Source organism: Pseudomassariella vexata (genome assembly GCF_002105095.1).
Source record: "Pseudomassariella vexata strain CBS 129021 chromosome Unknown BCR38scaffold_1, whole genome shotgun sequence".
Classification (NCBI taxonomy): domain Eukaryota; kingdom Fungi; phylum Ascomycota; class Sordariomycetes; order Amphisphaeriales; family Pseudomassariaceae; genus Pseudomassariella; species Pseudomassariella vexata.
In genome coordinates, this window is record NW_024467956.1 from 4,142,362 (window position 1) to 4,160,292 (window position 17,931).

Genomic DNA, 17,931 nt, shown 5'->3' on the forward strand with positions numbered 1-17,931 from the left:
TTGGTAAATTCAGCTGGCTGGTTCGGTCCAATCAGGCAAGGATCGCAAAGTAGACAGATTCGAATCTGGCATCGTCCTTACGGAGGTCCGTCATCCCGTCTTGGTGGTGGTGTTTAAGTGGGGCAATCGATATCCCGGATCGTGTCACTTCCGGCTAACGGGATCCCGCCAACCCATTCGCGGCTGTTGTAGGACAGTTGAGCAGACAAACCGGTAACAGACGTGGAGCATGTATAGCTTCGGGTGTTTCTCTCTCTCCCATCTGCAATAGCTCGCCCGGAACCGATGTGTTCCGTTTCGACTTGGCTGCTCGGGATTGGTTGAACCGCTCTGGTGGGTTGGACTTGATCTGGTGGAATATTAAGTTTTAACCGGGTCGCGGCTGGAAAAGTGTGCTCAAATAGTTAGACACTAGCTAGTTGATCTATGTTGAAGCCTCGTTATTGCGGATAATGTCGATTCTTCTACACGGACATTGCAGACTCGTTATGGTCGTGGCGGGGAAGGTGCGCTTTCTTGGATGATGACGACCTGAACCGTTGGACTGCAGCCACTGGGTTAGTTGCACGAGCAAGGGGTAGCAGCCACCGAGGGCCTTGCAACCATCAATTTCGGCGTGCAGAGTTTCCGGTCCTGGCGATTGTTTGCTATTGATAGGGATTCTCTGCTGATTGTTGGCAAGAAATCCACCTTGGAGCTGTCTGATCTCTGTTTCTTTGATCTGCACTTGCAATCTCAGATGCCGCCCTTGTAGTTCGTCCGGGACTTACACAAATCTTGAGGAGGCTGCGCTTTGTGGACATGTCTTTCATCTGGCCGCCATATAATATATATCGACATAGCTACACTAGATCGGACCTTTTCAAAAAGGTCTCAAGTGATCTTCTCGATCTGCATGCCGTACGCTGGGTCCTCTTTCCGTGTGCTATTGGAATACACGGTCAGGCAGATGTGTTCCTAGTTGATTAAAAGGTGATTGTTGGTTTTGCAGCTCGTTACATCAATCCTGGCCACGACGATCCTTAAATCCAGTCTCTATCAAAGCTTACGAGGCCTGCTCTTCCCTTCTCGTGTAATTGCACCCGAGTAAGCAGGCGGCTCGGCAAGATGACAACTATGGCATTCAAATTATTTCGAGTCCTCTCATCAACATCAGGTCAAGCAGCTAAAGAGCCAACGTCCTCTGTCTTGTTCCACTCTTGGTTGCAATTCAGCCACATGCCCTTCTCAATGACCCTCCTTCACACTTCGGCAGTGGCTCTGCTACTGCTGGTGTCTACATTGTTCACATTGTCATCGGCCACATATGTCTGCACAACCCAAGATAGCCCGAATCCCATTGCCCAGCAATACCCGTTGAAGGTCTCCGGCACTCTCAACGGAACCACGCTGATCGTCCCCATCTCATTGATTAGCGCGCGACAAATTATTCCCAAGAATTACACAATCCTGGTGAACAGCTATCGCTCTCTTCTACCCTCTTTCCCGGATGGCATGTACCCCATGATGGTTTCGGCCCTGCACGACCACGACATTCACTTTCCGGCACTCAACCTGACCACCCCTAGCTTTTCTGTAAGTACTCATCTCCTACTCCTATCGAATATTGTGCTCTCGTCTAACTTCATCTCAAATAAGCGTGCTTCACTGGAGTTCCCATTTCTGGACATCCTGGGCGACCACTACAGTACCTTCCGATGGGCTGGGACTATAATGATCACTAACACGAACCTGATAGCAATCAGGGGCTCTATGAATTACGGCATCAAGGTATATCCTACTGCGTTCGATCCTCCCTGCGATGCCTACAGAACCCTCGAAAACGGCACCGCCCGCTTTTGGGCACACAGCTCCAACGGCACGGTCTCGGAGAACAAATACATGCTTGTCGAGACGCAGAAGTGCCCCTATGCTCCCTATCCCATGGACTTCATCAGGAATATAACGAACCAGCCTGTTTTTGCAAACACCATGTCGTGCGACAATTATATAAGGCTGTACAACACCTCGCTCACCTCATCGCCGCACGAGCCTGTGTCGGTCAAGGGGACGGTTACGGCCAATCTTGAGCCCTTCACCACTCCACAGACTTGGAAGAACGTGTATGGGTGGCAGTTCGCCACGGCATTCCTGGAACCTCCTCTGCCGTTGACTTGTGAAAGTCTGAAGGGCTTTCAAGACAGTTGAGCTATATGCTGGGGATTCAGGGGCTCTGGTCACAACGCTATATCGGGAGGAATCATGCCGCATTCCAGCCTCGCTTTGTTTTGGAACTGAGTTACTTTAGGGGCACATTTCATCGAGACCGTATTCTGATATGAGGGGCGTATAGCATGGCGTTTTTGGTGTCAGGTCCGGAATTCTCCGGCTCAAAATCTTTTCGCTTCGCATGGCTTAGCTAGTGTTTTCTTCAAATCCAAGCCAGTTTGTCCACTAAAGTCTTCCGTGTTGTCCGCTTATGATTCCTGGACTTTTTGAAAATCATCAACCCGTTGGCCGGGCTTCTCAGCACTGCTTGGCCTTGACGACATCCACATAAATCCATTTAGGGCTCTGCCACAGATGGAGCAGAACAGGGGAGTTGAGAGTTCATCAAACAGCCAAACAGTCAACCATCGCGATATATAGTCTATCCGCCGTACATAAGGGGCTATAACCTCCGCTCAGCATCCACCATCGTCACAATGAGCACCCCCATAGCATCACCGACATGTTCCGATCCAATGTCCGGGTCCCTCTCTTCACGTCCTTAAACGTTTACACCAGCTACAAACGTACCCTCGAAGCCGAGTCCACCACGAGTGTCATGTCGCGAGCCCGCATCCTGGGCCTCAGGCTCGAAACCCTAGTTGAACCGTACACCGGCTTCCCCACTCCGCGATGGCGCCAAATTGTCGAGTCAGTCTTTTGCATCAAGCGTATCGAGATCGGATACCGTTTTCCTGTCCCTGAACAGTCGCAAATGGAATAAGCCCCCCAAAACGTGAAGTTGATCCTGCAGACGCCCGGGATGAGCAGGTGGTGCACCCGGGTCTGGAGAATCTGGGCCAGCCATATGATGGGAGAATGAATCCATCTTTTAGCCCTGATCCCTACAAGACTCCTGGCCCAAGTCCTTCGTAAGAATATAACCAAAGTTTGATTCCCCAGGGCAGTACGGTCAGCCCTGTGTCCTGACCAACTACGGCGGATAATTCGCTACGCCACTCACTACCCCTTCACATATGGCCCAATACAGTTTTAACCCAGCACTCTTCAGGGAGTAAATGTCAATAGCGGTTTCCCGCCAAACGAGATTCCGCCCAGAGGGTTCACGCCTCCCCCAGTTAAGACTTCATTCAATCTACCGCTCATTCAGTAACCAAGTCGCCTTGTCTCACCTTTGGTGGAAAGAACTTATAAATACGAACGTTGCAGTCAATACAGGAAGCCCAGTCCATCGGCCCCCTCCATGACGCCACGGGCTACCTCGCCGCCGGACTCCTTCTCGCCTCCCTCAATAACCTCAGCCGGCCCAGCGCTGTCATAGACAAACCCAAATCGCGCACCGAGATGGCGATCGAGACCGCGCTACGAGAATTGCAGGCAGAAGCTGGGATGAAGAGGGAGAACGTGGTGGCCAAGTAGTAGGTCGGTTACTGCTGATGTGGTTGCCGGGAGGAGGGTGAGCCTGTGGTAGGGGATAGTGAGAGCTTTGCGTAGTGTTGAGGGACATTGTTGACTTATAATGAACTCAGAAAACACGTTCAGGAAACACCACTATCCTGAGTTGTAAGTCTGCTTAGGCACACTTCAAGTCAAGTATTGACTAAATTTCCACTACTAAGTCCAAGTCATCACGAGGCTTGTCGCCGGCCGCCGTCGTGGATGGAAATTGCGTTGAGTTGCAGTGAGGTCCGGCAGAGGAAGCTCTCGTTTCATTGTACTTCTCGCGTTGCTTGGGGTTCTAGAGAACCTCATGTACCTGCTGGATCTCAGACTGTTGGTGGATGATATCCATGCGACAACGAACGTAGTTGATGAGGAAGAATGACATGCTCGATTGAGGCTCTTGCTTAGTCATACAGGTTCTTTATGGATGATGGGTCTAGGATTTAGCCTGATAGAACCGCTTGGATCTCCTCTGCTGTCGCCGTTTGCTTACAACCGAGCTCGTCCTAAAAGTCTGTCAGCCGGAAACGGCATCTGTAAACGCGCTGTTTAGGATAACCGGTAACTCAGGTCTAGATAAGTAATATTTCTTGATGACGAAAGTCAATAGGTGTCTTTGACTGGATTTATGTACTCAGGATTTCATGTTAGAAGTGGAAAGCTACCCGTTTCGTTTATTGCCCGAAAGTGGTCCAGGTATCTAGGAGCACCGTAATTACTACACAGAAGATTCCTATACTTCCAGGCATCCTCTGATAAGAACTGCCTGAGGTTGCGAGGCAAATGTTCAATAAAAAGGAACCATAGCGACAACCCTCACCAATGATGAGAAATCGTCAAACTCAGGTGACTAAATCCGTTTCACCACCAACAAAGCTTTGTGTAAATCATCAAACATAAAAATAAAATGCACGAGAATCAACAAAACAAATATAGATATCACGGATAGCGAGTTAAGCCATACTTCTACATACCAAGAGAATGCAGCTAAAGTGGCGAACCAACTGCAACCATGAACGACAACATTATTATGACAGCTCTTCATGCTCAAGACTTTTGAATATACAGCATGTATCAACAAGGGGCTTCGCAACGTTGGTACTATATGATTAAATGTACTATCGATGGCTTAACACGTACTTTGTCCTTTACATAGGGTCTCTTATTCCTTTCCTATGTTTATCGGAACAGTTCTAGAAATTTGGGAATTGTAAGGCAAACTCTTTGTGATGTGATAAGAGGAAGAGTTTATAAAAATTTGAGGAACATTCTGGCAATAAGCTAGGCGGCCAATATTTGTATTACGATACTTCTCAGCCACGGAAGGTAGGTTTTCATTCCAACATAAATCAAAAGGATTAATAGTAGTCCTTCGGTAGGTGATATTTGTAGGCATCGGCAGATGGGTACCATGGCCATTGTATCTAAACTTAACATTAATCAAAGGGATAAAGCTTGCATATTGAATATTGATCACTATAACCACACACAACCACTTCGAAAATTATAGGATAAGTCCCAGTTCTATCACACGCTGTACTTCAATGGTAGGTTCTTTTCCCTACGATTCTGCACCGAAAGGCCTACAATAGTATGACACAAAACTCGCAATGGCCGCACATTTGAGTTCGAAAAATTTTCTGACTCGCTTCCAAGTGCATTCCGAGGCCAACCCGTCAATCCTCATAGGATCGTCGAGGTTGTACATCTGCTGTGTGGGTATGGCGGTTCAGTGCTTAGTCCTTCCTATTCCGGATGTTCTTCTCCAACTTCTGAGCAACTCCAGCTGAGCCTCGTACGCACCATCCTTGATGTATGTATCATTTCACCACGACTGTCCACCTAGCGTAGCGATGTGATGTATACACATATTCGTGATTCTGTCTTAGACAACTGGTCGACCGGTCCTTGCCCGACGTTCAAGTCCCCAAATGCCAAATGAAGCCCCACCAAACTGGCGCTTATACTTACCATTCTTGGCCATCCACCCGATGCCAAATCTCTCCCCCACACCTCTGCAGTCCCCTGGCATGCGGGGAACCAGAAATCCCACTGAAACCTCGGCTACGGCACGAGGCCGAGACCGCATTTTCCCGTCGCTTCAGCTTTCCCAGGTCGTCCGAGTCCACCTGCTTGAATCCTCAACCCGACTTACACTGACTAACCGCGCAAAGTCGCAACATAGCATGGCACCGCCGGCGAAGAGGGTCCGGACGGGATGTTTGAAGTGCCGGGTTCGCCGGCGGAAATGTGTGTATCCATGTCCGTCTTTTGGGTCTTCGACCTGAGGCCGACCTGGGGCCGACCTGGGGCCGACCTAGGGGAGACCGAACTGTCTTGAATTTAGGTTGTTGAGACGCCTGGCTAATCTAATCGACTTTGTAGGCGATGAGAGCAAACCACGCTGTCAACGCTGCATAGCCGGTGGCTTCGAATGCCAGTACGGCACCCGGTTGTCCTTTTTACAAAAGAATGCCTTCACGGTGGAGATGCCCGAGTCGCCTGCCCGGGAGTCGGTGTCTAGTTCGGGATATCGAAAAGTACAAGTAAGCAGCACAATTTGATTGAAAAAATGAAAAAATGTACTCAAATATCGATTTCTAGTTCGTCGATGAAGTTCCTGTTATTTCACCGCTACAGGGAGTCCCCACCGGAGGAGCCCCCACCGGAGAGCCTTCGCATCAGGGCCATGCGAAAAAGCCCACGCCGTCGCAAGGTGATAGTTCTGTGGAATACAACGCGGCCCTTGGTGATGGCGCTTCAAGCCATGCATATACAGAAACGCTCCAACACGCTGAAGTCAACCAAGGTCTGAGGCCGAATACCCCTGGAGAACGCCAACCCGCAACGCCGGCTGGCGGATGGCCACCACACATTCTTGGGCACCCAAGCGAGCCAGCCCGGGATCAGATTGCGCTCGATGTGCTCATGTCGCTCGGAAACGAACATGCTGCAGTCTTCATAGATAGGAATGCTCAACGGAAACCACGAGAAAGCATTCCGGATAACGACCCCAGCCATCCAGAATTTGTTAACGAAGATGGAGAAATACGCCATGAGGAACAGACGACACAGACCTTGGAAGAACCAGTTGAAAAAATGTCAACGGAGGAAGAAATATCCGACGAAGCAAGCTTTGCGTTATTTAAACATTATCGGTATGAGGTGGCACCTTGGGTACGTGTATCTTGTAGGTATGCGCACTGCTACGTCTGACATAATGACAGCTTGATATCTGCGACCTTGAGCAATCCTTTGGAGTATCAGTGTCTTGTGGTGCTACTGAGTCGAAGCCTATGTACCATGCTTTGCTGCGCTTAGCAGCGTCGTCGCTCCAGGCATCTCCAAGAACGAATAATATGTCCGTGTTGGTAAATGCGGCTCGGTCCGAACAGTGTACCAAAATTCGCCCAAACAACGCGGAAGAAGCTCTCATTTGCGCTAGCCTTGAGAGGGCACGACAGCAGTTCAGTGGTGTCGAAACATCAAGCGAGTGCCGCGAATACCTCGAGGCGCTTGATCTCGTGAATGAGGTTCATATAGCAAGAATTTCTTCGCCCCTGGCGACAGCCGCCGATCTCCTTCTGTTGAGAATAGGTACGTTGTCCTAACGGTTCACAGCAATGAGAAGAGAAGAGAAACTAAGAACCACCAGATCTGGGCGATGCTCTAATCCGCGAAACGCCACTACCAAGGGCGCCGCGACCGCCTGAAGATTTCACCATGCCATGGCATCGCTCTCAGCATGCCTGCACGGTTTTGCGCTGTGCCTATATGCCACTGGCGTTATGCGTCCGTGCGATCAACTTTTGCTGGGGCGAAGCTGCATATCGCCAGGGTTCGGATGGGGATGTGATCAGCACATGGACATCACTGGTGGAGGAGCTGAATTCGTGGTATAGCGGACGACCGCAGGAGTTCATGTCCATGGCTGAATTCGACGATGCCGACGATGGATTTCCCAGTATTCTGTTTACGAGTGGAGCAGGGGTCTTTGGAAACCAGCTATACCATACTGCGATGTTTCTTCTCCTTCGGCACAAACCGCGAACAGCTGCGATACCGCGTCGAAACCGATCTTTCACCATGTCGCCCTTGTGGCACGCGAGGCGTATTTGCGGCATAGCCCTGAATAATGATGCCCGAGAGTGCTGGGACACAAGCCTCGTGGCTTCGCTTGTTGTCGCGTCCAAGGTCATGACCCATGAAGCGCAACACAGCGCTGTTTTGTCAGGACTTGATAGGATCGGGAGATTGACAGGATTCGACGTCAGTACAGCCAGGATTCTCCTTCACGCCGAATGGGGCATTTGATCCTGCCGGTGCGTCAAATAGTTGCGCGTGCCATCGAGATGATACCCATCTGACAAGCGCGATTGAAGCATAAAATGCGCATGATACTCGCGAAGCCCATGCCGGCTTTTTTGCGCAACAAGATTGGTTGGCATATCTTCCACAGTCAGAGCTTGACGTGGCAGTGTTAGTCAACCCAAATGTGCTGTGTCGCTACCATTGGGTGGCGAAATGTGTGCTCAGGCGATGTGTCGTTACAGGTCACTTTCGACCGCGTAAGAGGAGAAAGCCTCACTTCGTTGCTTCAGGTCTTTCAAGAGGCAGCGTTAGACCCGGACTTCCTGACTTTGTAACCCCAAGCAGACTCCAGGTCCGGTATTCTCCAGCAAGAGCCCCATCCAGTGGTCGACTCGATGCTCCGGAGGAGCTTGATAATGATTTCATGCTCCGATCTGTGGCTCAAAAGTCTCCCTGCGAGCCAAAGAGGTTGTATGGCATTGTTGATACACCCTTGGTGCGGGTTGCTGAGGGAAATGCCACAAACCCATTTCGCATGCCATAAGGTGGACCCAGCCATGCCGAGGTTCATGGTCAACTTCAGTGGCTTCGGCATAGAGTCTAGCATGAGAATGCATGCCGTGTGATGGAGTTGGTTTGACGAGATGGCTGCCCAGTGAACGTAGAGTATCTGCGGGAACGGTTTGGTCTCGGCCGTCTTGACTGGATGGAGTTCCCGCGGTCGAGTGCCGAGCCAGACTTGCAACTCGTCCCACAAAGCAAGCCAACGGTTGGTAAATACTTCCTCGGTGCACCCATTCTGCTCTGCGAGCTCATTATATCGGGTCCGGTCGGATATGAGCTTACATGTTTTGGCGCAAAGCCATACGGAATAGTTGGCGTGCATATCCGGGTTCTGGGAGGCTCTGAACAGAGACCGGGCTTCATGGGCCTCGGTACCAGCAGGTAACCACCTGGAGGGTTGAAAGAGTGTGCATTGGGTGCCATCGGATATCAAGGCACCACACAGATCTAGACACAAGCATCAGTCCTTTCGTTGGTGACACCAGGCCCAACAAGCACTAGGACCATACCCATTCTTGCATAGCACCAAAACACAGCTTGGAGCATGCCACCACTGAATCCATGCACTCCAAAGGTACTGAACAGCGCTGCACAGCCTTCCAAGTGTCTTCGCCAGTCTTGGGCACTGGCAGACATCATTTCCAAGCAACAGAGAATGACACAAATAGGAATGATCTTGACATCACGGTCAACAAGTAGAGGAGCAAGAAGTCGGATGGCTTCTTGATAAAGCTCGAGACTGTCGAACGAGTTCTTCCGCTTCTCTTTGCATTCGATCTGCCTTGCAGACAAGGCCAGGATGGCATACAGCAATGGGGGAGATGTCTGCGCTAGAGAAGGGATTTGCATCCCAAAGACACGGTCACCGTCAAACATATCGAGCTGCTTTAGATGTCAACATGGACTAGCGTCGGACACGGTAGGACAGAGCATCGTACCCATGAAGCAACTTGCTCAACATAGTTCCGGAGATAAAAGACCCGCTTCCCTATTGACAAGATCCTTGCAGTATCCCGATGACTCTGAAGATGACCATTGTGAAGTTCATGGGTGAGTTTCACTTCATCAGCGCCGGCAGGACTTCCCTGCCGGGTAGGCGCAGCGCTCTGGGCGGTATGGAAGATCAACGATCGAAGTTCCTCCCGGTACGACAGGTAGTCCTGACTCAACATGAACTCGTCTGGTCTCGAGGTCATCGAGGGTGAAGAGACATTTGGTGAGACCCCCGAGGGAGTCGCGGCAGTCAAATCGGACGTGCTGAAGAATGGGGAGAACCCATGCTCGGCTGATCCCGGCGTGGGGTCGGGGTCCGAAGGCACAAAGTTCATATTGTTGCGGAGGCGGAATAGCGTGTTGGTATCGTCGGACTCCGTTAGCATCGTAAAGACATATCTGCACCCATGAAATGACACGTCGAGTCGGTGGGAAACCGCTCGAGATCTGAATATCCCGATGTCATCTCGAATGTGGCTGATACATCGGGCAAATCAAAGCAGTTCCCCGACGAGGGGCAGGTTGGAGTAAGTGGAGTGCATCCCCTCCAGGCTCGGCTGAGTTGGCGCCTAGACTAGGCTCTCCTGCAACCGTTGAGGTACCGGATAACCGGGTCCTTTAAGTCAAAAACATGTTTCTCTATTGTCAGGGACCAGGTCTCTTTGATTTGAGAATGGCTGAATGGGCAGCAAAGCACATGCAGATAGGCAAGTTATAAACAGCAAGATCGCCGCCATTGCTCCGCCGAGGCTTTTTTGTATCTTGCAGCTGTGCCTTCTACTTTCAGCCGTCTTCTGCCACTTTTGAAGGAGGGGCTGGCATTCAAAGTTCCAATAAAAGCACCCATGGGCAGAGCGGTGAAGCAACATGGGTCGTGCCTTCCTGTGATTGCTCTACTGCGTAGTAACTGGAGCCTATCATGCTCAAGATCAATGGGTCCACTAACCGCTTTGGCGAAGCTCCACTGCCTTCTTTTGGTTGTTGTGCAGCAGCAGTTCTTCATGTGAAGTCGTCAATATCCTAGGATAGTAAATTTTTGGGCAAAAGATTTAAATACCCTGCATAGCCCCTGTAAAGATCTATTTACCCTGCAATTTCCCAGACCTCCCACCGCCTTCCCAATCCATCAGACCCACCGATCGGGCCTATCAAGCTATCCATGGGGGCGTCGGCACCTTCTCATATTATGTCCAGTCTCACCACAACTAGAGCATAGCGATTGTGAGCTCTGTGGAGGGCGGCGAGAATCCCCCTTTCGAATCCTCTCTTTGACAGGGCGTCCTCGAGGTACTCTAGTAATTGGAGGGTTACAAGGGTCCTCTGGCTTGAGCTTGAGCTCAGAGACGTTGATAGCTGGCATCGGGCTACTATACGTGGCAGCCCAAACTGTCGGAGAGAGATTCTAGTAGATAAGGGGTTATACCGTCCCCTCCTGCTAGTATTACGGTAATGGCATGCCCGCAAGGGATTCCATTCCTTTGATACCGACGGCATAAACATGTCCCTGCTCTCAAATTTACAATGCAAATAAGGCCGTCAGGCTGTACTACTCTTGCTTCCGTTGGTGACGAAAACTGAGCACGATTACTAGACGCCCATTGCCTCCCTTCTCGTAATTTCCCTTCAACGAATGGGGTAGCTGTCTTCCCTGCCTCTATCAACCGTAAAGCAGATTGAAGCCGAGCTGCCCTCTTCTACATAACCCGGTGCCATATTGAGTCGAGGAGAGCAATAATTGGAAGTTCCCGATCAAGCTTTAATACTCCGTTTTGCGACTCGACGATATTACTTGTATCGTGGCCATATCGACGCCCAGAGAATAGCGCCTCGGCCCAAAGCGAAGGGTTTGCCGCCTCTAGATATGCCGCAGCTTCGGGCTTTTGTTGTCGAAGCTTCTCTAAAGCTGCCTCGTATTGGGCTAGAGTTGGTGCTCGGGCGATAGTCCAAAATAAAGAGGCAAGCCCTCTCCCGAACTTTCCCGTGAAATTCTCCTTAATATGATGACAGCACCACGCCCCTGTAGCTAGAATATGAATCTGCCAGATATCCTCACTAGGGGAATAGATTGCTCGGCAGCGCCATAAACAGCCGCTTAACGCAGAGGCACACACCCAGGAGCCACGGATCTTATCTCGCCGCTCAACCCGATAAGAGAATTTCTCCTTTACAGCCCAGTTGTCGAGGGCAAGCGATAGAGTATCAAGGTCAAGGAACTCTTGTCCATCAATAGTAATAGATAATAGGGGTAGCGACGTCATGTTGAGCTGAGGAATAGTAGTCGTATGCTAATTCCAGAGGCATGAAGTCAGAAAGCAGGGCGGAAATGTGGAGAGAAAAGCGGCAGAAAAATTGCAGGGTAAATAGATCTTTACAGGGGTTGTGCAGGGTATTTAAATCTTTTGCCCTAAATTTTTTCACTCGGTTCAAGCGGTAAACTGCTTCGCACAGCGCACATGTGTATCTTTGCAATCTACTAGCACGTACCAGACTTTGTACAATTTTTGGCAAATCAATGCAGGTGACCCTCCGAATTGACCAAGACCAGTAAAACCCCAGAACGCTTGAGTCGCTTGTGAGTAGCTCGATAACAACGCATCATTCCATTCGCCGGTAGCGTGAAACTGTTGACGCCTAATCACAACATTAATTTTGCAGAACGTCCACCAAGACCAAAGATTCCCTCCGCAACAACTCCACCAAGTGAACCTATCCAACGTGCTGCCTCGCACCGACTTTATCAAGTCGTCACCGCCTCTTACTCCTATCAAGAAGCAATCTCGCCGTGTCTGATCCATTTTTCGACTCGACCAATACAAGAAAATGGTTTGGGGATTCTTCAGCAGCACCAGCCCGGCCCAGCCCGAACAGGCTGAGGTCGACGAGCTCCAGAACAAGGTCGAAGCCCTCGAGGAGGAGCTCGAGACTGCTAAGAACACCCAGACCTCCTTATCCAAGGAGAAGAATACACTTGAGCAAAAGATTGCATTTGCACAACAGGCAAAAGAGGAGGCCGAGAAGCAGCTGCAGGCCAAGATCGAGAGCCTCGAGTTATCCACTGATGTCCAAGTCGAGCAGCTGAAGGCCGAGCTGGCCGAAGCTACCGCGAAGCACCAGACCGCCGAGAGCGAAATCTCTGGCCTCAAGGTCCAGATCGCCGCTAATGCGAAGGCCGTTGAAGAGGCACATTCCACCAAGGAATCCCTCAAGGCCGAGCTGGCCAAGGCAAATGCCGAGAAGGATTCTCTCAAGGCCGAGCTGGAGAGCAGAATTGCGTCCCTCGAAGCCGCCAACGCAAAGGCTGCACAGGATGCATCGGCCACCACCGAGTCGCTGAAGGCGGCACAAGAAGCTTCGGCCACCAATGAGTCCCTCAAGGCTGAGCTTGAATCCAAGATTGCTTCCATCACCACCGAGCTTTCCAATGTTCAGTCCGACCTGTCTGCTGCCCAGGAAACGGCGGCGGAGCACGCGAAGAGGCATGATAGCCTTAACGCTGAAAACACCCGTCTGCAAGAGGAACTTGGCGCCACTAGTGCCAAGCTGGACGACCAGATCAAGACTCTCACATTGGAAGCCCAAAATGCAAAGAACGATGTCGATGCTGCTAAGGCGGAGGCCGATGAGCACGCAAAGAAACACGACACCCTCAATGCCGAGCACTTGCGTCTGCAAGAGGAAGCTGCCGCTACCAGCTCTAAGCTCGAGGAGCAGATCAAGAGCCTGGCAACTGAGCTCGAGAACGCAAAGAAGGAAGTCGAAGCCGCCTCCAGCTCGGGTTCCGAGTCCACTGCACAGGCCAACAAGGCACTAGAGGAAGCTCAATCTACTGCCGCCGCTCTCCAATCACAGATCACGAGTCTGGAGGCAGAGATTGCTTCCGTCAAGGCGAACGCCGAGGATCTTGAGAAGGCCTACCAAGCGGAGAAGGCGTCTTCTGCCGAATCCGCAGCCCAGGCATCTAAGTCTCTGGAGGAGGCTCAATCCTCTGCTGCCGCCCTGAAGTCGCAGGTTTCGAGTTTGGAGGAGGAGCTGGCCACCGTGCGGGCGAACTCCGAGAACCTAGAGAAGGCATACCAAGCCGAGAAGGAATCCTCATCCACCGCGTCTGGTGAGATTCAGGCTCAACTCGAGAGCAAAACCAACGAAGTCGAGGAGTTGAGTACCAAGTTGAAGGAGGCCGAGGCCGAGCTTGCCGAGAAGATTGCCGCTCTCGATAAGGTTCAGGCCGAAGTTAACGACCTGACTTCCGCGTTGGAGGCCGAAAAGGCCGCCCACACCGACACCAAGACTGCCTCGGAAGGTTCTGCCAACAAGATCTCCGAGTTTGAAGCTCAGGTCGCCGAATTGAAAGCGGCAAAGGAAGAGGCTGAGCAGAAGGCTGCTGCTGCGGAGAGCAATGCTGCGGACAAGATCAAGGACCTCGAGTCTCAACTGGCCACGGTCAAGGAAGAAGTGGAGAAGAAGGTCGCTGCCGCCGAGGGCGATGCTGCCAACAAGATCAAGGACCTGGAGACGGAAATTTCCGAGATCAAGGCCACATCTGAAGGTTCTTCCTCTAAGATCTCGGAATTAGAGGCTCAGTTGGCCGAGGAAACCAAGAAGACCGAGTTATTGACCGAAGAGATTGACAGCTTGACTTCGGCGTTGAAGGCTGAAAAGACTGCCCACGGCGAGAAGGCTGCTACTCTGGAAAATGTCCAATCCGAACTTGATTCCAAGACCGACGAGATTGCCAGCTTGACTTCTTCTTTGGAGACTGAAAAGTCTGCCCACACCGAGACTCAGACTGCACTAGAGGCCGAGAAGGCGACCCACGGCGAGACAAAGAGTGCCTCGGAAGGACACGCCTCCAAAATCTCTGAACTTGAGTCTCAGTTGACGGCGGCCAAGGAAGAAGCCGAGAAGGTCAAGGCGCTCGAGTCTAAGCACGAATCTGCCTTGGAGGAGTCTGCCACCAAGATCTCCGCACTAGAAGCAGCACTTGAGTCCGCAAAGGAAGACGCAGCCAAGAAGGCCGATGCTTCCATCGCCGAGGTCGAGGCTTCTAAATCGAAGTTGGAGGCGGCGGAGGCCAAGATCAAGTCGCTGACGTCGGAGCTAGAGTCTTCGAAGACGGCAGCGCCTGCAGTGGAAACTAAGCTGGAGGCAGAGGCGGTCACGGCCGAGTAATGCTTGACACAAACAAGTATTGTAGTTGCCCCTGTTACACACTAGATACCCCTTCAGCAGATACGCCTCACGGATTTCGACGATTAATATTTGGAGAGATAGCTTACGACAGTAATGACATGATGGCCATTGGTCCGATTCTTTCGTTAAATACCTGATGTTTTTGTTCATCTCCCAGGTGCATGCTTATTCGACTAAATATCAGAGAATGAATTCTTCCTATTGACGCCACAGAACGAACCCGTATTTACCACACTTGTCTTTGCATACAACACACAACCTCACTCACTCACAGCTCAACAAATTCCCTCCTCAACATCTCATCCCTTTCAACCCTGTTCAAGTACCCCAAAACCTTCGCCGTTAACGACTCAACATCAAATCCAAAATACTTATACGCCTCGGGCCCCGGCAGGCTGTGTCCGAACCTCGTCACGCAACAGGCCGCATCGGCATACCTCTCCCATCCGTTCGGCGCATACGGCTCCAACACCACCGCCGGCATCCGATGCCGTCTCAATACATCTCTCTTATACTCCACTGCCTGTCTCTCGAACAGCCGCTGGCACGGGAAACTGACCACCCTAGCTTCAAGCCCTTTTTCCTCCTTTAATCTCTTAGCTACTCCAACAGCGTGCGATAATTCCGCCCCGACGCCGATTAATGTCAAGGTGGCGGCTTCGTTTTCCTGTAGAACATAGGCACCTTTGAGGACTCCCTGGCGGGATGTAGAGGGGAGTTGCGGGAGGGTATGCCGGGAGGTGGAGATTATACTCGGCGTGTTGCGCGCGGAGATGGCGGCGGTCCAGGCACCCGCCGTTTCTTCGCTGTCGCCGGGGCGGATATACAGCAGGTTCGGCATGGAACGGTAGAGGGTGGATAGTTCGATGGGTTGGTGGGTGGGGCCGTCTTCGCCCATGCCGATGCTGTCGTGGGTTGCGGCGTGGAGGACTTGGAGGTTTTGGAGGGCCCCTTTGCGGGTTAGCAGACCACACTAAGCACAGGATTGTGATCTGATGGTGATGACGGAGGTTGGACCGGAAAGAGGGAAGGGAAATGGCTGGCTTACCCATCCGTACGGCTGGTGCGGCATATAGGTAAAACATGAAGAACGAGGATGTCACGGGGACGATCGTGCCTGGCGAGAAGGCGGCGAGGCCATTGGCGACAGCGCACATGGCGTGTTCGCGGACACCATAGTGGATGTAGCGGCCGCCGTAGTTGCCGTTGATGCCGCAGGAGGGACGACGATCTGGCTATATTCAGCAACGTTAGTTCACATGCTCCTCCCACCTTTCGCAAGAAACCGGTACGTTGTACATGACGTCCGTGACCGGTGAGAGGTTCTGCGGCTCAACACTTACATGCTGGAAATCCACCATGCCCGGCCAACTCATATTCACAGACGGCGACAAATCCGCCGTCCCAACCATGAAACTATCCAGTTCCTTGGCAATGGGGTTGAAAACTAAGCCAGACGAAGCCCGAGTCGCAGTCGGTTTCTCGGGGAACGACTTGGGGATCAACTCCTCCCACCCTTTCAGCTCGCCCTTCATCCTACTGCGGAACTTGGCCCCTAGCTCAGGGTACTCTTTCTCATAGTCGTCCACCAGCTGCTCCCACGCTTCCACGTACATTTCGCCTCTGCTCGGGAGTCCAGCGAAGAAATCCCGTGTCTCCTGCCCGACGACGAAGTGTTCTTCGGGATTGAATCCATTCGATTTCTTCATGGTGGCCACGTCCTCTGCACCGAAGGCGACGCCGTGGGCTACGGCTGTTCCTTCGACTTTACTGCCGATTCCGATGACGGTTCGGACGTTGATAAACGTCGGCTTGTCTGAGTTCCTGGACGCCTCGAGGGCGTTGACTAGGCCAGCGATGTCGAAGCATCCGTTTGCGATGTCGACTACGTTCCAGCCGCACGCGGACATTTTGGCGTTTACGTTTTCTGTGTTTGTCAACTGTGGTTCTTAGTCAGTCTTACTCATACACCCAGTCTCCCTCCACAGGCGAAAAACGAAACGACAAGAAAGACTCACATCAACGGACCCATCACATGTAATCTGGTTATTATCATAAATCACGGTCAGATTCCCCAGCCCAAAATGCCCCGCCAGCGAAATAGCCTCCATCCCCACTCCCTCCTGCAAACACGCATCTCCAATCATACACCAAGTTTGATTCCCCACGACCTCAAACCCAGGCCGATTGAAGCTCGCAGCAAGATGTTTTGTCGCCATGGCCAGTCCCACCGCGTTGGCGATCCCCTGTCCCAGAGGTCCCGTGGTGACTTCGATCCCCTCATGCTCGATTTCCGGGTGGCCTGGGCATAGGGCGTCCCAGCGAGATGAGTGGTACGATTTCAGCTGGTCGAACGTCATGGCGCGGTACCCGGCTAGGTGCAGGAAGGTGTATTGGAAGAGGCAGGTGTGCCCGTTAGAGAGGACGAAGCGATCACGGTTGAAGTAGCTGGGCGTATGCGGGGCGTAGCGCATCGTGTATTTCCATAGGGCGACGCCAATGGCGGCCATGCCGATAGATCCTCTGCATTCACCGTTAGTGATGAAACAGCGAGGGGTTTTGGTCTCTATTTTTTTTTCTTTTCCTTCTTTTGGGGCCCGAGAGGAGGCAGCTCACCCCGGATGCCCGCCTTTGAATTGCTGACATAGGTCTGCGATTAGGAGACGAAAGGTCTTGAGGACTATATCGTGCGAGTCCTTCTCTGCTTCAACCAGTTCTCGGGCACTGACGACATTTTTTGGAGAGATTGGTAGGCCCGATGGGGTTTTTGAGTCGATGAGAGCTCCAGGTGCCATATTGACTGATTTCGTCAGTCTCTTTAGTGGGACTTGGGAAAAGAGTGAAAGCCGAGAAATGATCAGTCCGACAAGCAGAAATGCAGCTCAATTTAAAGTGAAAGTCACCAAGCAATTTCCGACTATGAGAAGGACCACATCAGCATTCTATACCCTTTAAGTTTACCAGCGTGATCCTCTCTGAGCGAACCCGACCGAGACATCTCGGAATAGTCATCCCAAGCGCTAGCTCCGGATTGAGATGTGGAGGAGCTTGAGGTTGCGGGGAAATGCAGGGACTACCTCAACGTGCAGGACCAATAGTGAGTGACACTTTATATATTGTCCCAAATAGGCAAACCGTAACACTGAACTCTCGCCGGCGTGGTCGAGGTGGTACAGCCTACCCATTTAGGTTGAACGAGGGAATGAGGGAAGGTAGGGAGCG

General features: G+C 51.7%; 5 protein-coding genes across 5 annotated transcripts; 3 read left to right on the forward strand and 2 right to left on the reverse strand.

Moving 5' to 3' along the window:
• Window positions 1-1,230: 1,230 nt before the first annotated feature.
• Window positions 1,231-2,187, forward strand: BCR38DRAFT_330460 (uncharacterized protein; the record flags this gene model as incomplete). Its single annotated transcript, XM_040854963.1, has 2 exons — window positions 1,231-1,575; window positions 1,639-2,187. The coding sequence occupies 2 exons, from the start codon at window positions 1,231-1,233 to the stop codon at window positions 2,185-2,187; spliced, it is 894 nt and encodes a 297-aa protein (XP_040721670.1).
• Window positions 2,188-5,261: 3,074 nt separating this feature from the next.
• Window positions 5,262-7,965, forward strand: BCR38DRAFT_405087 (uncharacterized protein; the record flags this gene model as incomplete). Its single annotated transcript, XM_040857926.1, has 7 exons — window positions 5,262-5,366; window positions 5,438-5,464; window positions 5,541-5,901; window positions 6,037-6,197; window positions 6,256-6,828; window positions 6,879-7,248; window positions 7,307-7,965. 7 exons carry the CDS (start codon window positions 5,262-5,264, stop codon window positions 7,963-7,965), a joined length of 2,256 nt encoding a protein of 751 aa, XP_040721671.1.
• A 292-nt stretch (window positions 7,966-8,257) lies between these two features.
• On the reverse strand, window positions 8,258-9,854 carry BCR38DRAFT_329249 (uncharacterized protein; the record flags this gene model as incomplete). Its single annotated transcript, XM_040854864.1, has 3 exons — window positions 8,258-8,973; window positions 9,036-9,408; window positions 9,465-9,854. 3 exons carry the CDS (start codon window positions 9,852-9,854, stop codon window positions 8,258-8,260), a joined length of 1,479 nt encoding a protein of 492 aa, XP_040721672.1.
• Window positions 9,855-11,974: 2,120 nt separating this feature from the next.
• Window positions 11,975-14,828, forward strand: BCR38DRAFT_418856 (uncharacterized protein). Its single transcript, XM_040859252.1, has one exon. The coding sequence runs from the start codon at window positions 12,340-12,342 to the stop codon at window positions 14,686-14,688; it is 2,349 nt and encodes a 782-aa protein (XP_040721673.1). The 5' UTR covers window positions 11,975-12,339; the 3' UTR covers window positions 14,689-14,828.
• Window positions 14,823-17,930, reverse strand: BCR38DRAFT_418858 (transketolase). Its single transcript, XM_040859253.1, has 6 exons — window positions 17,867-17,930; window positions 17,326-17,807; window positions 16,728-17,232; window positions 16,053-16,649; window positions 15,758-15,944; window positions 14,823-15,660 (listed from the first exon to the last, which is right to left on the reverse strand). The coding sequence occupies exons 2-6, from the start codon at window positions 17,502-17,504 to the stop codon at window positions 14,978-14,980; spliced, it is 2,151 nt and encodes a 716-aa protein (XP_040721674.1). The 5' UTR covers window positions 17,505-17,807; window positions 17,867-17,930; the 3' UTR covers window positions 14,823-14,977.
• Window position 17,931: the final 1 nt, after the last annotated feature.

Excerpts from the sequence above, each read along its gene's own strand:
- BCR38DRAFT_418856 (XM_040859252.1), top strand. The coding sequence starts at position 12,340 with ATGGTTTGGGGATTCTTCAGCAGCACCAGCCCGGCCCAGCCCGAACAG.
- BCR38DRAFT_418858 (XM_040859253.1), bottom strand. The coding sequence starts at position 17,504 with ATGGCACCTGGAGCTCTCATCGACTCAAAAACCCCATCGGGCCTACCA. Across the intron at positions 17,233-17,325 it reads TTCAAAGGCGGGCATCCGGG|AGGATCTATCGGCATGGCCG; the intron begins GTGAGCTGCCTC and ends CGGTGAATGCAG. Across the intron at positions 15,945-16,052 it reads GCATGGTGGATTTCCAGCAT|CCAGATCGTCGTCCCTCCTG; the intron begins GTAAGTGTTGAG and ends TGCTGAATATAG.